Source organism: Chelonia mydas, chromosome 11 (assembly GCF_015237465.2).
Source record: "Chelonia mydas isolate rCheMyd1 chromosome 11, rCheMyd1.pri.v2, whole genome shotgun sequence".
NCBI lineage: Eukaryota > Metazoa > Chordata > Testudines > Cheloniidae > Chelonia > Chelonia mydas.
In genome coordinates, this window is record NC_051251.2 from 44193656 (window position 1) to 44213700 (window position 20045).

Sequence of the window (20045 nt, forward strand, 5' to 3'; positions counted from 1 at the left end):
CAGGCCTTGCTAAAGGCCAGGAAAGGTACTGGGGTTGCAGAGGTGCAGCCCAGGGTTAGGCAAAGGCAGCAGGTCCAAACTGCCCTTGCCTATGATGAGTGGTTTACAGACTGCAGTCTGCCCCAGTGAGTGGGGGCTAGATGAAGACTGGCAGTAGCCGCTGAGGCAAGGTGGGGATAGAGGGTTGGGGGTTCCCCTGGGTGGGGAGACCCAGAGGGTGGGTGTACTGCTAGGGGGCAGCACCCCACGGTAAAGGAGCACCCGGGTCCGGGAGGGACACGGGGGCCAGCGGCAGGCGAGACACCGGCCTGCAGAGGTCGCTCCAGGCTGGAAGAGCTAATTCCCGAGACGACCAGCAGGAGGCGCTGCTCCGGTGAGTTGTCGCACCGCTACGCTTGCCATGAGAGGCCTTGAAAATGTTGTGCTGCTGCCTTCTTAGACTTTTCATAAGTCATTTTGGGAGGTGGCAGTTGGGTAAATAGCGGTTTCCTCAATGGGGTAATCTGAGTGGAAATGGAGTGCGACAGGACTGGATGCAGTGTCAGTATGGATTTCATTGTCACTGTGAGGATAACATTTGATATTTCTGGACTGTGAATGATTGAAATCCTCTTGTCATACAATCCCTATCAAAGTCAAACTAGCAATTATGGAACAGTTTTCCAGTAAATTATGGTGCAGGAAACTGAATGAGTGTGAAGACAGCTATGACAAATCATTGCAGAGAGGTGGAAAATTTCCTGTTGTGTAAGTATGCTGGCATTTTAATGTAGGTGGTTTATTTGTGCAACATACATCATCTCAGCGAAGTAGTCGTCAGAAAAAAGCTCTGACATCGCCACTTTGCAGGCTCCAGAACTAAATAATTGATAAACAGAGTCTACTGCAGCCAGCAGTAAAAGAGAAGCTGGGTTCAAATTTTAATCAACATGGAGACTTACCATCGTTCGGTTGTAGCTGAACGTTGCTAATTCACAGTGATGACCAGGGAACCCATTACAAATTAGGGTCAAAATGTAACATTTAGCCACTCACCAGGGTAGGGTTGTTGTGAAGTCCTACCTCGCAGCCCGTGGGGAGCTCTTCAGGATGGTTTAGTGTGCTTCCCTTGGTGCAGCTCTCTATTCTGAGAGCTAGTGCTGGGCTGTGGGTGGGCCAGAGCCATGAGCCCTTGTCAACTCTGCTTCCTTTGAGGCACCAGGGCTTCCCAGGGTGCACCAGGAGAGCAGTCTCTGCAGTGTGGTGAACATAAGGACTGCAATTGTGACAGGCCCTTCTCTGGGCCCCACAAGTAGGGGGAGACTCTTGTCCCCACCCCACAATTAACTCCAAAAAGGCTAGTCATAATCTGATGCTCAGCAAGTAAGAAATCAGAGTTAAGAGCAAATATCATGAAGCGTGTGCTGTCCATTTGTAACAGTTTTGGGTTAGTTTTAAATGTATGGTAATCATAATGTGGTGTTAAATGTACGATCACATGCTTCAAAAATAAAGATGTCTTTGTATTATTTGCTCTCACTCTAACACGTCGGTATTAAATCCCGGCTGAGAAGGCAGGAAGAGGTTAGATTTTTTTTTTTAACAAGTTATAAAGGATCTGATCTTGCAAACACTTTCATATGCAAATAACCTTTCACATGTGAGTAGTTCCATTTAAGTCAATAAGACTACTCACATGAATAAAGTTAGTCTTCTATGTAATAGTTTGCATGATCAAGCCAGATATATGGATTTAGCAGGGCTCTATTGTATTATTTAGAGATAATATAAGCCAAGATTTTCAGAAGTAACTTGTGATTTTGGGTGCCTAACTTGAGACACCTTGAAGGACCTGTTTTCAGAAGGTGGGTCTCAACATTTTTTGATAAACAGGCCCCCTTGAAGTATCTCAGGTGGGTATCCAAAAACTAAGGCATGAAAAATCACTGGTCACTTTTTGAGAATCATGGCGTGTATATATATTATATATATTACATCACACACACAAAAACTATGTTAAAAGAACATTACTCATGTTGCAAAGTCAAGTACTGAAAAGTGAGGAGATGACAGAATTAATGTTTCCTGTGCATCCTTAGTTCGTCCCTCTCCTGCGTATGCCTTATGAATAGAACTGGTCAGACAATGTATATTGAAACAGTTTTCCATCAGAATATGCGGTTTTTTCATGTAATCATACAGATTTCGTTGAAATTTCCCAAGAAAATTATTTTGGAAACAAAATATTTTTCACTGCAGAAATATTGTTTCAAAATGTTTTATTTATATATTACTTTTATTCATCATACTTTTCTTTTACATAGTAGTCAAAATATTCTGTTAATTTGTTTTATTTTTATATTTTATTTTTACAGTCGTTAAGGGCAGCTGCTATTTAGTACTGATTGAAACATCTTATTATCTAGATGAGTGTCTCCTATTTATATTATAATTTAATATTTTGACACTTTGAACAAGAACAGAAAATAAGCACTCACTGTTGTAATAAATGAGCAGCAGTTTTAATACCCTAGAAAAAGTAGTCCAAGCTAACTTGAAAATATTAATATAAACACATTTTGAAATAAAAATTTTGTTTTGAAACAAAAAGTTAAAATGATTCCAAACCAAAAATTTCCAAAATGATTTATTTTTTTGAAACTTTCATTTCACAGGAAATTTTGAAAATGTTTGTTTATATTCTGATTTAGAAATGAAAACAAATTTTCAGGAAATTTTCATTTTTTGAAAACAGAAATTCAGAGTTTTGACCTGCTCTAATTATGGTAGTCTTTAATTACATGAATCCATACTATTTCCCCCCCCACAGACCTCTGCTTCATTCAGCGCACAGGTGCACCTGTTCTGGGGAGGAATAAAGGTTGTGTAGTAAAAGAGGCTAGTGAATGAAGCAGGGGATTGCAGGAGGAGGTCAGACTAGATGATCATAATGGTCCCTTCTGACCTTAGTATCTAAGAGAAAAGATGACTTAGTGCACAAGAAACACATTTCACCTCTAGTATTGCAGACTGGGAACAGTCTGCTTTGTTCAACTCCATAACAGAGATGGAAAACAGACACTAACTAAAGAGGAAGTAAGGTGGGGTGGAGCATAACTCCAACCCATATTACGCTGAGTAACTCAGTTAACCCTTTGAGGACCACTTTACTACAGATGGTCTCATGGCTAAGATAGGTGACTTCTGCCCACAGAGCAAGTACAGCACAAGCACTGGCAGGCTTCTCCACACTGTCCTGCTTATGTGCCTCAACCCTGTTCTAGGTGTCAAAGGGTATTCCAGGCTGTGTAACTGCTGAAGGCTCTGCTGAAACTGTCTGGAATGTGATTATGTGGCTGGAAATGCCACTGGGCGTGGTAATTGAAATGCTGAATTTGTGGTGTCAATGCTTATCCACCACAGGCCAGCAATACAGAATTCAGGGTCCAATGTGTTCAGGCTTAGGTTTTGGTGGTGGGAGAAGTGTAGGTTTGGGATGTGCTCTGAATGAGCCCCGACTGTCCATGTGCTGACTCTTGTTTATTGATTCTCACTCATGAGTCTTTGATTGTATTCTGTATGTTTTTCTTTGCTTTTCTTGAGTTTTTCTTTCCCCTTTTCCCTGTGCTTCCAGAAAACTAACACTTTATTTAGTTCAGTGATTCCCAAACCTGTTCCTCCACTTGTGCAGGGAAAGTCCCTGGCGGGCCGGGCCAGTTTGTTTACCTGCTGTGTCTGCAGGTTCGGCCGATCGTGCCTCCCACTGACCGCGGTTCGCTGCTCCAGGCCATCGGGAGCTGCTGGAAGCGGCGGCCAGTATGTCCCTCGGCCCGCGCCGCTTCCAGCAGGTCCCATTGGCCTGGAGCAGCGAACCGCGGCCAGTAGGAGCCGCGATCGGTCAAACCTGCGGACGCGGCAGGTAAACAAACCAGCCTGGCCCTCCAGTGGCTTTCCTTGCACAAACGGCGGAACAAGTTTGGGAACCACTGATCTAGTTAATAAACATCTACAAAACAAAGAATGTTTGAAAAATAAAGAGAAATGGAGGTTTTAAGGTGAGATCTACAGAAGAAGCAACTCGGTGACCTGGAGGGAGGACAGGTATATCTGACAAATGGGGTGGTACTAATTGAGGTATGACCCCAACTGTGAAGATCTGCAATCATAGGAGGTGTTGGAGGATGGATATTGTGATGATGGTTAGAGTGTAGCTGTATTGACTAGCTCCTAAAGAATGGGTGGAGGAGTACCTGTTTTTGAAATGAGTAGCTTTTCTATTTTAATTTCTCCATTTCTCTTTTTGAGGCTGATTCCCCCATACCTGAAAACTGTTATCATGTCATCCCTCAGTCTTCTCTTCTCCAGACTGAACAAATCCATTTTTTTCGATCTTCCCTCATAGGTCATGTTTTCTAGACCTTGAATCATTTTTGTTGTTCTTCTCTGGACTTTCTCCAATTTGTCCACATCTTTCCTGAAATGTGGCACCCAGAACTGGACACAATACTCCAGTTCCTTCTACCCCCGATCCCCACCTGCCTTCCCCGTTCCTCTTCAGGGACTTCTCTCATGAGAGCCTCCTCATGCAGAAGGTAAAGGGTTTACTACAGCTGGGTGCTGGGGTCTATTCCCAGTACTTTTTAATCCCAAGGGCCAGGGGCGGTCTATGGCCCATCCTGGACCTGCGAGACCTCAGCAAGTATCTAAAGAAGTTAAAGTTCCGCATGGTTTCCCTAGCTTCTATTATCCCCTCCCTGGATCTGGGAGACTGGTATGCCGCCCTCGACTTGAAGGACGTATACTTCCACATAGCGATCTTTCAAGGGCACAGACGCTTCCTCTGGTTTACAGTGGGGCCCCACCACTACCAGTTTGTGGTCAGCACCGAAGGCGACAACACCAAGGGTGTTTACCAAGTGCACGTCGGTGGTAGCGGCTTAGTTCAGGCGCTGGGGTATTCAGATCTACCTGTACCTCAATGACTGGCTCGTCAAGGGCAGCTCCAGGTCTCAAGTCCAAAAGGATGTTGTGGTGCTTCAGGCCACGTGCCGCTCTCTGGGCCTACTGATAAACGACAAAAAGTCAACGTTAGTGCTGGTGCAGAGGATAAAGTTCATCAGAGTGGTCCTCGACTTGACCTGCGCCAGAGCGTTCCTGCCGCTGGAAAGGTTCCACACATTGACGAACCTCATCGCGGAAGTCTCCGTGTTCCCTCCAACTACAGCCAGGATCTGTCTGCATCTGCTGTGTCACATGGCAGCGTGCACTTACGTAGTCCACCATGCAGGAGTCTGCAACAATGGCTGGGGATGGTCTATTCCCAGTCCAGAGACCCCCCTGGAAAAGATGATTCCCATTCCCCAGGCGATACTTACCTTGCTGCAATGGTGGACCAACTGCAGGACAGTCCTGGAGGGAGTTCCGTTCGAAACCCCCCTCACTCCATCGAGGTAGTGTTGGATGCCTCGGTTGGGGTGCGTATCTCGGCAACCTCCAGACACAGGGGATGTGGTCCCTGGAGGAGGTGAAGTTGCACATAAATGTCAAAAGAACTCTGAGCAGTCTGGCTGGCATGCGGAGTCTTCCTGCCTCACCTGTTGGGCAAGGTGATACGAGTCCTCACGGACAACACAACCTCGATGTTCTACATCAGCAGGCAAGGGGGAGCAGGCTTGTCGGCTCTCTGTCAAGAGGCATTCCATCTGTGGGACTTCTGCATCAGCCACGAAATCCACCTGGAAGCTTGTCACCTTCCTGGTGTCAAGAATATGCTGGTAGACCAGCTCAGCAGCGGCTTCTTCTCTCACCACGAGTGATCACCTGCATGATCTTCCAAAGGTGGGGAACTCTCCCAAGTGGACCCGTTCGCTACCAGACAGAACAGGAAATGCCACCGGATTTGCTCTCGGCAAGGTCTGAGCAAGGGCTCCCTCTCCAATGCCTTCTCCTGTAGTGGTCAGGGAGCCTGATGTATGCGTTGCCTCCGATTCCACTCATTGGCAGGCTCCTGGCAAAGATCAAGATAGACAAGGCACAGGTTGTCGTGGTCACCCCGGCGTGGCCTCACCAACATTGGTTCGGCACGCTCATGAGCTTTTCAGCGGCCCTCCCCCCTGCTCCTATCCAACCGCCCAGACCTGCTGTCACAGGACCACTGCCAGCTCCTACACCCCAACCTCGAGTCCCTCCACCTCCCGGTGTGGATGCTGCGTGGCTGAACCTGGAGGAATGGACCTGTTCGGAAGGAGTCCAACAGGACCCCCTGGGGAGTAGGAAGCCCTCAACCAGGCTGACTTACCTGGCCAAGTGGACGAGGTTTTCCTGCCGAGTGTCTGAGCGTGGCATCTCTCCCTTGTATTCTTCCATATAGGCTGTCCTGGACTACCTGCTCCATTTGAGGAACCAGGGCTTGGCACACTCTTCCATTAAAGTGCATCTAGTGCCCATCTCTGCTTTTCACCCACCGATCCAAGAACAGATGGTGTTTCCCATGACGTAATGGTCAGATTCTTGAGAGCGCCCGAGAGACTCTTCCCGCAGGTACGGATTCCTGTCCCGCAGTGGGATCTTAACTTGGTCCTCTCTAGGCTCGCCGGCCTGCCCTTTGAGGTGCTCCCTTTCCCATCTGTCATGAAAGGTCATGTTCCTTGTGGTGGTGACGTCAGCAAGATGGGTCTCTGAAATTAAAGCCTTGATCTCAGAACCTCTGTACACGGCCTTCTACAAAGATGAGGTTCAGTTGCAGGCTCCCCCACCACTCCCGGCCTTCCTGCCAACTTCCATATGAACAGGACATCTTCCTCATGGTGTTCTGTCCCAAACCGCACAAGACTGGTGAGGAGAGGCGTCTTCACGCCCTGGATGTCCGGAGGGACTTGGCTTTCTACTTAGAATGTACCAAGCCTTTCCAAAAATTGACTCAATTTTTCGTCGCTACAGCAGATAGGAGGAAGGGTCACCCAGTGTCCTCGCAGAGGATTTTCAAGTAGATTACCTCATGCATAAGGACCTGTTATGACCTGGCTGGGGTTCCGCTGCTGCTGATTGTCAGAGCCCACTCGACGAGAGCGCAGGCATCTTCGGCAGCCTTCCTTGCGCACATTCCTATCCAGGACATCTGTAGAGCTGCAATGTGGTCCTCTGTTCACACGTTTACTGCTCATTATTCCATCACTCAGCAGGCCAGAGACGACGCTGTGTTCGGCAGAGCTGTATTACAATCTACACGTCGGTGAATTCCTACCCACCTCCAGGGATACTGCTTTGGAGTCACCTAATATGGAAAGGACATGAGCAAGCACTTGAAGAAGAAAAGAAAGTTATCTTATCCACAGCTGGTGTTTTTTGAAATGTGTTGCTCATGTCCATTCCACAACCCGCCCTCCTTCCCCACTGTTGGAGTTTCCAGCAAGAAGGAACTAAGGGTGGGGGGGAGCTGGTGGTGCCCCTTATACCGTGCCATGCAGGCACCACTCCACAGGGCGCCAGAGCCAGTCCCCTACAGATACTGCTGAGGGAAAAACTTCTAGCACTTGTGCATGTGGGGAGCACACACAGCTAATATGGAATGGACATGAGAAGCACATCTTGAAGACTATCAGTCACAGAAAAGGTAACTGTCTTATTTTCAGCTTTTAGCAGGCTGGGCAGAAACGCTGTCCCACCACAAGTGATTTCAGCTCTCATTTAAGCACGTAAAAGAACAAAGGCTCCTAATGGAGCCTATTTTCTCTATCTTTGAACTGTGGGGAGGAACAGATTAAACCAGGCCAGGAACACTTAGGGAGAGTCCACACCTCCTGGCTGGGACACCTGTCTCCAGCCTTCTTACTTTCACAGGGGTCTGGCCTTCGAGCCCCTGGCTTAACAAGGTCCTCTCTGCTGAGAAAACCTGGATTTGTGCTGGAAATGGCCCACCTTGATTATCATACACATTGTAAGGAGAGTGATCACTTTAGATAAGCTATTATCAGCAGGAGAGTGGGGTGAAGGGAGGGAAAACCTTTTGTAGTGATAAACACCCATTTTTTCATGGTCTGTGTGTATAAAAACATCTTCTGTATTTTCCACAGTATGCATCCGATGAAGTGAGCTGTAGCTCACGAAAGCTTATGCTCAAATAAATTGGTTAGTCTCTAAGGTGCCACTAGTACTCCTTTTCTTTTTGCGAATACAGACTAACACGGCTGTTACTCTGAAATCTGCTGAGAGTGACCCCCTCATTTGGGACAGGTTAAGCACAGTTCATACAATAAAGACAACAACATTGATAACAACATTTCACTACCCCTGCGTTCAGTACTAAAGTGATTTGTAACCCAGCACCAGCCAAAGTTGATCACTTTGAGCAACACAGCTCTATCTGCTGGATATCTTGGCAGAGTAGGTGTGTTCATGTAAATATAGTTTGCTCCTGAAGTCTCTCCCCCTGACAGCTAGCTGTCAGGGGAGACCCTGCTTACACTTACAGCACTCCTGCTAATACATCCCAGAATGATTTTTGTTTTTTTGCAATAGTGTTACGCTGTTGATGCATATTTAGCTAGTGATCCACTATGACCCCTAGATCCCTTTCCACAATGCTCCTTCCCATTTTGTATGTGTGCAGCTGATTTCCTTCCTGTGTGGAGTACTTTGCATTTGTCCTTAATGAATTTCATCCTTTATACTTCAGACCATTCCTCTAGTGTGTCCAGATCATTTTGAATTTTAATTCTATCATCCAAAGCACTTGCAACCTCTCCCAGCTTGTTGTCATCCACAAACTTTGTAAGTGTACGCTGTATGCCGTTATTGAAATCATTGATGAAGATATTGAACAGAACCAGACCCAGAACTAAACGCTGCAGGACCCCACTCGATATGCCCTTCCTGCTTGACTGTGAACCACTGGATTTCCAACCAGTTATGCACCCACCTTATAGTAGTTCCATCTAGGTTGTATTTCCCTAGTTTGTTTATGAGACGGTCATGCAAGACAATATCAAAAGTCTTACTAAAATCAAGATATACCACATTTACTGCTTCCCTCCACCCATAAGGCTTGTTACCCTGCCAAAGAAAGCTATTAGGTTGGTTTGACATGATTTGTTCTTGACAAAACCATGCTGACTGCTACTTATCACCTTATTATTGTCTAGGTGTTTGCAAATTGATTGCTTAATTATTTGCTCCATTATCTTTCTGGGTATTGAAGTTAAGTTGACTTATCTATAACTCCCTGAAGTATTCTATAGTAGGGTATTACAGTGTAGCCTAAAGCTGAGAGATGAGCAATAGAGGGTCAGTAAGTGAGATGAGGAAGACAAACTGGATATTGTCCAAGCAGAAGTGTTGTTCAGATTTGAAGTTAGCAATCAAATGTCATGGAGTGAGACCATGGAAAGAGAAGACACATCATAGTGGAACGGATGAGGGGGGAAGTATACAAGTCTTCACCAGAAGTGAAAGTGATGATTAGAGTATTCAGACCAATAGAAGAGTCATAAGGACAGTGGCTTCCTGGTGGAGAATGATATAATGACTGGTATAATTGAAAGCCATACTGAGATGAGAGAAGATCTGTGGTTGGTAAGGAATTACAGTAGTTACTAACTACCTGTAGAAAGGCAATCTCATTACTCTTGAAGGAGCACAGGCAGACAGAAAACTTTCAAGGAGATTTTACTGGGAGAGTTGGTTTTGAAGTGAGAGGAAACAAATTTCTCTGGAATCTTGTTGAATAAAGAGGTTGGAGACAGGATGGTCATTTAGCAAGTGAGGAAGAACCAAGTAAAGTTCTTTTTTTTCCAGAAGAGAGTAATATCTAGTTTGTGTGATAGGGAGAGGTGTATTGCAGATGCGACTGACTCAGAGAGTGATGATTTAGTCCTCGATCCAGCAAAGGACTTAAACATATGCTTAACCTTAAGCGTGTGAGTAATCCCATTGAACATCAAAAGGATTACTGACATGCTTTACTTTAAGCACATGCTTAAGTGCTTTGCTCAAATGGGGGAAGAATAGGAAAGCAGATTGCAATTGATGTTAGAATGGGGCAGCACATCTCTGCGTAGTGAAGATGGGCATGAGTGGGAGCGGAGAGAGTGCCCAATTATAGGAGGATTAGTGGAGAATGAGGTGTCAGGTCTGAAGGCAGGACTGGATTCACCTGTTGTTTTAATTTGTCGCACTCCCCATAGCACTTGGGCTGGGGCTGGAGTAAGAAATTACACATTCAAAATAGACATTGTGAGTCATCAGTACCCTGCAAATGTGGATCAACATGTGAAAGTGTTTTTTCACAAGCCATCCAGAGGGTTGTATAGTAAACTGTGCTTTCCATATGTCCCAGTGGATAATGAGCTCCAGTTTTTCACTGATGTCTTGCGAGGTGCCACCAAATACTGTATAAATGAGTTTACATGGCTGATCCATGTACCAGGATGATGGGAGGTGCAGAAGGAGAAACAAGATGCGAGTAGAAGTGGAGCAAACTGGTAGAGCTAGGTAGAAAGTGGTAGGTATTGATATATGGGTTGGGGACACAGGGCAACAAATGAATGGTAGATTAGATTAGATTAGAGGTGATTAGATAAGAGAGAACTGAGTGGCCCAAATGTTTTGTGGGATGATAGTACAACAAGGAAATAAGTGGGGGATGGCTTGCAGAGAAAAAAGTAAAAACTGCTAAGAGAGTGATTGCTGCTGGCAGTGAGGGAGAAGGAAAGAGGAGTTGGCATTTGTGACCATTGGAGTGGGCAGGAGAGTTGATAGATGTATAACAGGTGCGGAATGTTAGCTTATTTGTTACTGATTTTTCTAGTTGCCTTGATGTTCAATAAACTTTTTCTGTGTGGCTATTCTAAGGTATAGTTATTGGATTCACTCTCTCTACTTTCCACATTTTCTTAGGGAACACTACCACAGATCATCTTTCCCATTAATTTGATGGTTGAGTTTCTTTTGTGATTTCTGCTACCTGTTAAGTGAGTCTTTGGCTTCTAATTTGAAATAGTATGTTCCTTGTTTTGTTTTTAAAATGTACTGCATTTTAGTTCCCTTCCAGGAGACTTGGAATAAAAGTTTAGACATATACGCAGTACAGTGTGATATTTTGTATTATATTGGGATTTGCAAAAATTCTTAACTTACTATTCAGTCATAAAAAGAGATGCAGGTACAGAAGACATTTTTTGTGAATTCATTATAGATTTCTACCTCATGAGCAGTGGCAATATAAACTCTTTGGTCTACATGCTATTTACCTATTTATAAAGTGTGCCTTAAGAGCAGTGTTTATCACAGGAGATTATAAAGCAGTACAAAGTAATATTTTCTACGTGAAGAGGCGGTCTAAGGTTATTATTGACTGACATCCTTTAATAAAATGTATCCCTTTCTTTTTAAAAAAGATGAGAAGAAACAAGCATGTTCACTAATTGCTGATAGCTTTGAGAGTCTCAGATGGACGGTGCTTCTAAGTGCTACGTATTATTATTACTGTGACATATAGTTCTCTTCCATTTTGTCTTCTCTATACTGATAATAAAGCTGAAGCACTGTCAGAGACTTGGGTCTTAAAACAAATAACTTAAATAGCAATATGTCACTGAAAAAATAGTGTGTTCATTCAGGGATTCTGAGGGAACCAAAGAATGAAGTGGCTGAACTGTTAGCAAAACTGAATCTCAAAACAAAATATGAGATTTTGGCCCTCCCACATTTTTAAAATTCATTCATTAACGACTGAATTAGCACATCAAGCAACATTTTTCTTTCATGTATGGGATTTTATTTCTCTTCCCCTACCCCCTTCAATTCATCAACATTAATGGAGTGAATTTCCAGCTCAAGACTATTAAGAAAAGCACTATCCATCCTTTTATTGTAATGAGCCTGTAATCATCATCAAACTTCCTGTCATATACCATCATTTGAATGCTCATTCAGCGTTTGCCAGCTTATTTGTTTGCTTTGTTTTGAGTTAAACATATCACATCTGGACCACAGAAAAAGAAAATTGTCATCAGAGGATCAGACTCTCTCTTACCTGGAAATCATCCCAAACAAACTATTAACACTAATAAGGGAATGTTCCTTTTGCTGAGGCTAGTTCTTTGTTGTAGCTTTTGCTTTATCTAGTTCTGCTGATATTTCTCTCTAAACCTTTATCCAGAGGTGCAAGCTCTTACTCCTATTAAAAGTTCTTCTGAGAAAAGTACTTTTAAAGCCAAGTACTCTTTCTCCCTTGCACGCAGTCGCATCACTAGTAAAGTGGCACATATAATACAAAACCAGACTTCCATAAAGGGCAGATAGTTGATACTTGAACTAACACATGCTTGACATTTCTGGAATACAAGTAGTATTATAGAACATCTCCTGAGGAACAGACATAGAAACACATACCTGGATATTACTGTTGTGCTACAGAAATGTGGCTGGAGACACATTTATCTTGTAGTGAAAAGGTGACAAGGAGAAAATGTTTACGGGTGGCAGTTTTGCTGCTCAGCACGTTGCTTTACAAGACCAGCATGTGCTAACAGAAGAAGAAAAGGTCTAAAGAACTTCGCATGTGTTAGCCATAAAGATATTTGGGATTGTTATTTCTTTGTGTGGTGGTTGATGACCCAGACTGTACGCAGTGGGTATGGAGACAGAGAATACAGGGTCAGTAGAGGTGAATGACGATATGAATGGGACAGTAATTTAATCATAGCAAAAAAGGGAGATTGCCAGAGAATAAAAAGGAGTAGGAGGAGGAATAAATTGATGGAGATGCACTTACATTTCTTCCTACTCAACCTTCCCCTGAAATAACTTTCAAGATTCTCTCTCTCTATTCCAACATCAGCAAAAAGAAAGCAGAGGAAAATGGGAATCAGCATAAGAACTGGGAAGCATATCTCAAGGTTGTTCTATTTACAGATATTACTACTGCAGATGAAACAATGCAGATAAACTCAGTTTATATAATATCTCTAATTAAAAGGAAGGTTAGAGTCACTATACATGCAATTGTATTTATTTCTTCTCATATTCTTACTGCTGTCCCTCATATGACTGGAATAATATGTGTTTTTTAGATATCTTGAAACTGTTTAAACTCTCCCAGAGGATGAAACCCCTGGTGCTAGGAAAAATCTCCATGGATAACATCCATGGGTCACTGGATTACACCAACAGTACCAGTGATCTCACCACACATGAAGCCGTGTGAGCTGTTTTCTGGCTTGTTGGAAAAGTTGTGTGCCCCTTTAGGGGCCAGAGAGCTTCAGAGTGATTTTCTGCTGCAGCTGCAGACCAGGTCAATGTAGGGATGCTGAGCCATCCCTTCCAGGTAACCAGAAGAGAGGGGGGACTATATAGGTCCATGGCAGTGCAGGAAAAGCACTCTTTTACCTGGACCAGGCGGAGCAGCATCCACTCTCCCACCCATGGAAGTGGTGAAATACAGGTTTTGTCAAGATATGCTGTGGGTGTTGCGTGGGGGCAGAGGAACTTGGGAAGGAATTTTCCCCTCACCGCCAGATTGGCCAAGGTGAAGTGGGTTTTTTTCCACCTTCCCCACAATGGGTTTGTGGGGGAGGGCTTAGTTGGGATGAACATGAAATGGGAGTTAGGCAATGGTGTCACAGCTTATTAATGTAAATGTGGAGAGGATGTCCAGTGCAGGTACTCCATAAGGAAGGGATACAGTGGTCAGATAAAATGGATTGGTAAAGGATTTAAAGGAGATATTATTTAAAAGGAGCGGAAACAGGGATTTCAGGACTCCTTTGACTGGTATGGCAGGGAGCCAGTGTGCCCCCCCCCCCAGCTCCAACTTCCTCTCAACCCTCATTAAAGGGGGGGATGGTGAGGTCCCAGCAGTGGGTTGGCTGGAAACCAGGATGGATAAGGGGGAGGGCTGACAGAATCCCCTGGATATTATTGAAATGATTATGGGAAGTACCTGCACTGTACACCTTTAATGGCTGGGTTCTCCCAGACAATTAAGAAGAAAGTTTGCAACCTAATTAAAGTTTGCAACCACATCCAGGTCTCCTGACCGTCTTTCAACATAGCCGGACAATGCATCAAAGCTAGTAAAACAGGCACAAATTAGTCTTCTGGAGATAAGGGAGTAAATACCTTCCTATTTCATATATCTCGATTCAGACAATATCTTTCCCACTTCCTGTGTGTGCAGCTCCCAAGGATTACAGGTTCTGTTTTATTCAGACCATTGCCACTGAAGATGGCAGTGCTGTGAAGAGACAGAAAGTGAGCTGCTGCCTCTGCTCCATTAATTAGCCAGCAGCTGATTCTTGTGTATGTTTCTGTGCTAAATGGAGAATCCCTGAGCCTGTAGGGCAGTGTGAGTGGTAGTTGCTTTGCAGAGCTCTTTCTCCCTCCCCCACCCCCAATTAAGTAAATTTAATTAAAATAATTAATTATGTAAAATAATTAAGCAGCAAAACTGGGAAGAAAACACAATGCCAGACTTATTCTAACTTTGCATTTCCTGCCTCCCTGCCCATGAAACATCACTTTGAAAATCAAATCTGTGCCTTCTGTGAATAAGATTCATTAAGTCATCTACAGTTACGATACTTTTATTATCTAGGAGATTTCCCTCATCCCTCTTATTTGAGGCAGGTTAGCATAGGAACATGCAGGCATTCACTTTGATGGTGAGGATATTCTCAGATCATTGAACACCAACACAGAAACAAAGGTTTATAAGATTAAAGGGACCATGTAAAATACGTTTTTCCAGCCTTATTCTCCAGAGCAGATAAGCAGCTTTTCGCTGTATAAAGGTAGTGAAGACGCAACATAAGTAGGGCCCTACCAAATTCACGGTCCATTTTGGTCAATTTCATGGTCATAGGATTTTAAAAATAGCAAATTTCATAATTTCAGCTATTTAAATCTGAAATTTCATGGTGGTGTAATTGTAGGGGTTCTGACGCAAAAAGGAGTTGTGGAGGTCGCAAGGTTATTGTAGGAGGGGTTGCGGTACTGCTACCTTTACTTTTGCGCTGCTGCTGATGGCAGCGCTGCCTTCGGAGCTGAGCAGCTGGAGAGCAGCAGCAGCTGCTGGCCGGGAGCCCAGCTCCGAAGGCAGAGCCGCCGCCAGCAGCAGCGCAGAAGTAAGGATGGCCTGGTGTGGTATTGACACCCTTACTTCTGCACTGCTGCCTGCAGAGCTGAGCCCCCAGTCAGCAGCTGCCCCTCTCCGGCCGCCCAGGTCTGAAGGAGGAGCTCAGAAGTAGGGTTGACATGGTATGGTATTGCCACCCTTACTTCTGCGCTGGTGCTGGTGGTGGCACTGCCTTGAGAGCTGGGTGTCTGGCCAACACCTGCCGCTCTCCAGCTGCCCAGCTCTGAAGTCAGCGCAGAAGTAAGGGTGATAATACTGCAACCCTGCCTACAACAACCTTGTGACCTCCCCTGCAACTCCCTTTTGGGTCAGGACCCCCAAGTTGAGAAATGCTGCTCTCTCCCGTGAAATCTGTATAGTATAGTGTAAAAGCACACAAAAGACTAGATTTCATGGGGGGAGAGCAGATTTCCTGGTCAGTGATGCGTTTTTCATGGCCGTGAATTTGATAGGGCCCTAAACATAAGGATCGACTCTTCACTAGCCCTCATCCTCCTTAGGGACTGTGCTTGTCACAAGCTCACCTTCCTGTTGCTGCACTTTGGAATTTTGAGGGAGGGGAGGTGCAGTGATGGGGAAGGCATAGGTTGGGTCTCATTCAGCTGGAGGTTCTGTGTGCAATGGAATGGAGTATTTTAAGCCCCCTTTGTGATCACAGATGAGGTGAGTTGTGATAGTCTCACTCTTTCTCAGCTTCATTAGAAAATTATTCCCGGGATAAAGTAGAGGGAGGGATTGCAGTTAGGGTGAAGGGTTTGGAATGGGCATTGCAGAAAGAGCTCAGTTAAACTCCAGGGGTAAAATCCTGGCCCCCATCTTGCCACTGACTTCTACAGGGCCAGGATGTCACCCCAGGACTTCAAGTTAACTGAGAGAAATTTTGTGGTGTGAGAGGAAGCCCAAGACTAAATGATGGTGAGATTAATTCTTCTCACACCCGCAAGATAAGGTGGGGATGAGAGTCCCAAGCAAACTGGTGCTTCTAGAAACACAGATTACATTTTTTTTTGGTTGTATGAATGCTGTTGGTTCAAATTCCGATAAGTTGGTTGTTTCCTTGTCTTGTTTGGCCTCTTCCTTCCTCATTCTTCACCTTACTTTTTAGTTTACTGTTGCTGTATATTCCTCTAACTGTCTGTATTTTTAATATTTTAAACCAAAATTCAGTAACAATATTTAGGGCCAGAGTGATAGCAAATAAATAAATAAAGGTGTTCCCTTGTCAAATATTTCTATCTTTCAGGACGTCAGACAATCTGCATAATTTCTAGCTGTAAATTTGAAGAAGCATAACACACAAACATGTTTTCCCTTAATGAAAAGCATTCCATACTAAATAATGGCCCCATGGACTTTATCCCAGCAACACATTGCAAAGTAGAGGTAGTTTTGTGTCAAGGTATAATAGTCATGACAGAAAATAACTCTAAAGAAGAGATGTACAGAAAAGTAGAGGACAGTTTCTGAAATAATTTAAAGAAGGTAATTTTGTTTGAAAAGAGTTAATTTTCTTGTTTCCAAACAAATAATCAAGTAAATTAGTCTTCATTAGAGTGCTACTGGCTAATACATGTGCCACTCAACCCAAGTGGATCTAGAAAGATGAGGGCTGCAAAAGAGTCATTTGAATTAAAAACAGATCATGGAAAGGGTTGCTGGAAATCTGGCAGCCAAAGTTCTGCTGGGTTTCTCCATTCTAAATATTGTACAAAAATGAAATTGCAGTTATGCAACATCCTACTACATTGGCTGTTCCAAATGAGCCCTTCTGAACATCTGTGGTGGGCAACGTTCCATCTCAAAACGGAAGGATTCTTGCCTGCCAAACAAAACTGGCGGTTAAGAAAGTAGGAAAATCATCTTTATTATTATAGTCAAGAAATACAGTTGCTACCTCCTTAAATGACTGGACCCATGTTTTATGGTTTATTGTTTTAAATCTGATGTCATGTAAAAGTGTACGGAATCTCTACAATTTCAGATTTTTCATTAGGGTTCTTTACTGAAGTTTGTAACTTGAAGGTGCCCCTGTGAGCACATGAGATTACTCAACATGTGATGTGGGATTTTTCATTGAACCAGCATTACAAGTACAATGCACAAATGTTTGTCCCAGATTGGTAGCTCAGTTTGAGCACTGGCATTGGACTATATGTTGTAAAGCAGAAGTTTCCCACTTGCAGTCTGCAGAGCTCTTGCTGGTGGTCCCTGGAGAGGTGGCTGGTCACATGATGCTTCATCTCTTTCTCATTTCTAGCTGCTAAATGACATTAAGAGCAGATGAAAATACATTAACTATTATTTTTTTCATGTGATTAATTACCTTGGGGATGTTTTGTGATTGCAAGTGGGAATGGAGGTAGTCTGTGCTATTCTGAGTGGATGGGAGGATGGTCTATACAATTGTAAAAGACAAGAGTGGAGGCCCATGAGACAATCTTTCTATCAAGATGTGACCCACACTGTGAAAAAATTTGAGAACCCAGGTAGTAAAGAGGGGGAAGGTGATCTTGTGCTTAAGACTTAGACTGGGACTTAGGAAATCTGATTTCTGTTTAACTGCCACAGACTCCCTGTGTGACCATGGGAAAGTCATCTAATATTTTGGGGACTCAGTTTCCAATTTGGAAATTGGGAAGGGTAGTCCTTAATGTCAAAGGGGTATTATAAGAAGACATTCAGTAATTTTTGTTAGGCGCAGGGACACTGTGATGATGGGGGATGGATAAATTTCTAGATAGGAATTTGGCATGCAAGAAACATTTTTAAATTATAAATAAAGAACAGTGTTGCGCTTCTAGTAACACAGTATGCAAGAATTTGATACGTGGGCTGCTCCCACATCTGTTGGTGGGGGAAGAGGGCCAGGGATCTAAAAGATGTCAGGCCAGCCTGTCAATAAAAATATGGCAATAAATGTGAGTGCAAATGGAATCGCTAAAGGTACTGGTATTGTTCAGCTGGAAGAGGAACTGGGAGACTTTTCTTATGGTGTTCACAATAGGACTGAAGACTAAGATAAACAGGATATACCTCAATATGATCTCTTTTCTTTCAGGCTTCCAAAGAAACTACAGAGACTCCTACCCCCTTGCTGTACTCTTATGCCCAAAGATGGTCCTACCCCAATACATACTCGTTCTCCTATTTTTGGATATTATATTTTTAAAAAGTCATTTATTTAATACCTTACATATTCATATGTGTTTCGGAGGAAGGGTTTTGGGTGGGTTTCTATGGACATCTGTGTGTACTTTTTTTTGGTTGTGATTATTGTGAACACAAGGTTATGTGAATAAAAGTTTCATTGTACTAAAGCTTCTAGTTATGTTTAGGTTTGATCTTGCTGTATGTATTTTTCTATTCCCTAACAGCTTCTGCCCTCATTTATGTCCATGGAATCTGAACCTTCAATGCATGTAAACAAATTTAACAGAACAAAATGTAACTCTTGTTTGAGTTTGGAGCATATCTTTCCTGGATACTTTCCCCTCTTGCAGGATTCTCTTGTTGTAGTAGTTTTTTCATGTATAAATGAGAGGTGACTACTTATACATGGTAGAAACAAGAATAGAACATTTTGTGCAAAAAAGCCAGTACTGTCATGTTCTGGTATTATTCCTACCAATTTATATTGACAGAAACAATAAAATCCCACCCTGGAACAAATCACAAATCTAAACACATTTGATACAGGCAAAAATTGGCTATTCTCCTCCCCCTCCAGCCTCCAAGTTAAAAAATGCTTTTTACCTGCAAATATAGGCTTTAATCTTTGCTGGAAAATAGAAAAAAGTTTGACAGAATTTCTAAATGTTTTGCTTTTCAAAAACTTTGGGCAAAATGTGATATTGGTGACATTTGTTTTGTTTTGTAGGGGATGATAATACCTACCCCACAAGGTTGTTGTGAGGACCAGATAGTTCACATGTATACAGAGCCTTAGAGGTGTGGAGTGTTACTGAAGTGCTAAATATATTAGTTAAAGTTTCCAGCTCAATTTTCTCATGCATTGGTCGGAAAATGCAATACATGTAGTCAAGAACATGTATTCCACTTTGAAGTCTCTCTAAATGAGAGCCAGCTGAGGCAGCATCTGTCCTTTCCTGGCACTTAACCATTTTCTAGGCATTGCTGGGTAAAAGTGCATCTTGTTTAGAAATCAGTAAGATTTAATTCCTTCTTGAGAGCATTTCAGAGAAACCTGCATGGTTACACTGAAAGAAAAAAGCATGCCCAGGAATTGTAATACAGCAGTGGATCACTCTAAAAGACAGAAAAATCATGTTGTGCTGTTATGCATGCAAACGTTTGGTACTCATTTTAGCCAGTCAGGGCACTGTGCCATATATTTATATGTTTCCTGTAAACTGTGTAACCCTCCATTGCTCATAATTTAATGTGTTTTTTCAGCAGACATGTTCTGTGACCGAGCACTGAGTTTTCTTTATTCTTATTTTAGAGTGCTCATGTATTAGAGCGAAATATTTCTTTTGGAAGTGCAGACCCATCTGTAAGCAAGCAATTGCTCGAAACTGAGTCCGTCTCTCTGTCTAAGGTCAGTGTGGGAAGGGAGGATCTCTGTGTGCCTACTTTGCATGTTTTTTAAAGAAATGCTTTAACTAGTAACTTTGTTGTGGCAGCTTTTGTGGGTGGGCTGTCGAGTATGATGCAGTTCCAGTCCTACAGCTTCTGGTTCCCCAAATGAGACTAGGGTAAAGCATACGCTTAGCTGTCAGAGAAGAAAATTTCTAATAGGGTTCACACTAACAAAATGAAAGATTTGAATTAGTATAATGTCCTGAAGCACCTAGAAACAAGCATGTGTTGTTAGTGAAAATGCAGGATGCCTAGCTCTCTCTTTCAATGGGGTGAAAGAGAGAGACATGGGCAATTTGGGGAAGAGTTGCTTTAAGTATAAGGAAGCTTGTAA

At 43.3% G+C, this 20045-nt stretch overlaps 1 protein-coding gene across 14 annotated transcripts in view; it reads left to right on the plus strand.

Moving 5' to 3' along the window:
• Positions 1-20045, plus strand: part of OSBPL6 (oxysterol binding protein like 6) — a 206188-nt gene that overhangs the window by 110862 nt on the left and 75281 nt on the right. For all 14 annotated transcript variants that reach the window (XM_043524752.1, XM_043524755.1, XM_043524757.1 and 11 more), the window contains one exon: positions 19575-19670. In XM_043524752.1, coding sequence (XP_043380687.1) covers positions 19575-19670 — 96 coding nt within the window. The remainder of the gene's footprint in view (positions 1-19574; positions 19671-20045) is intronic.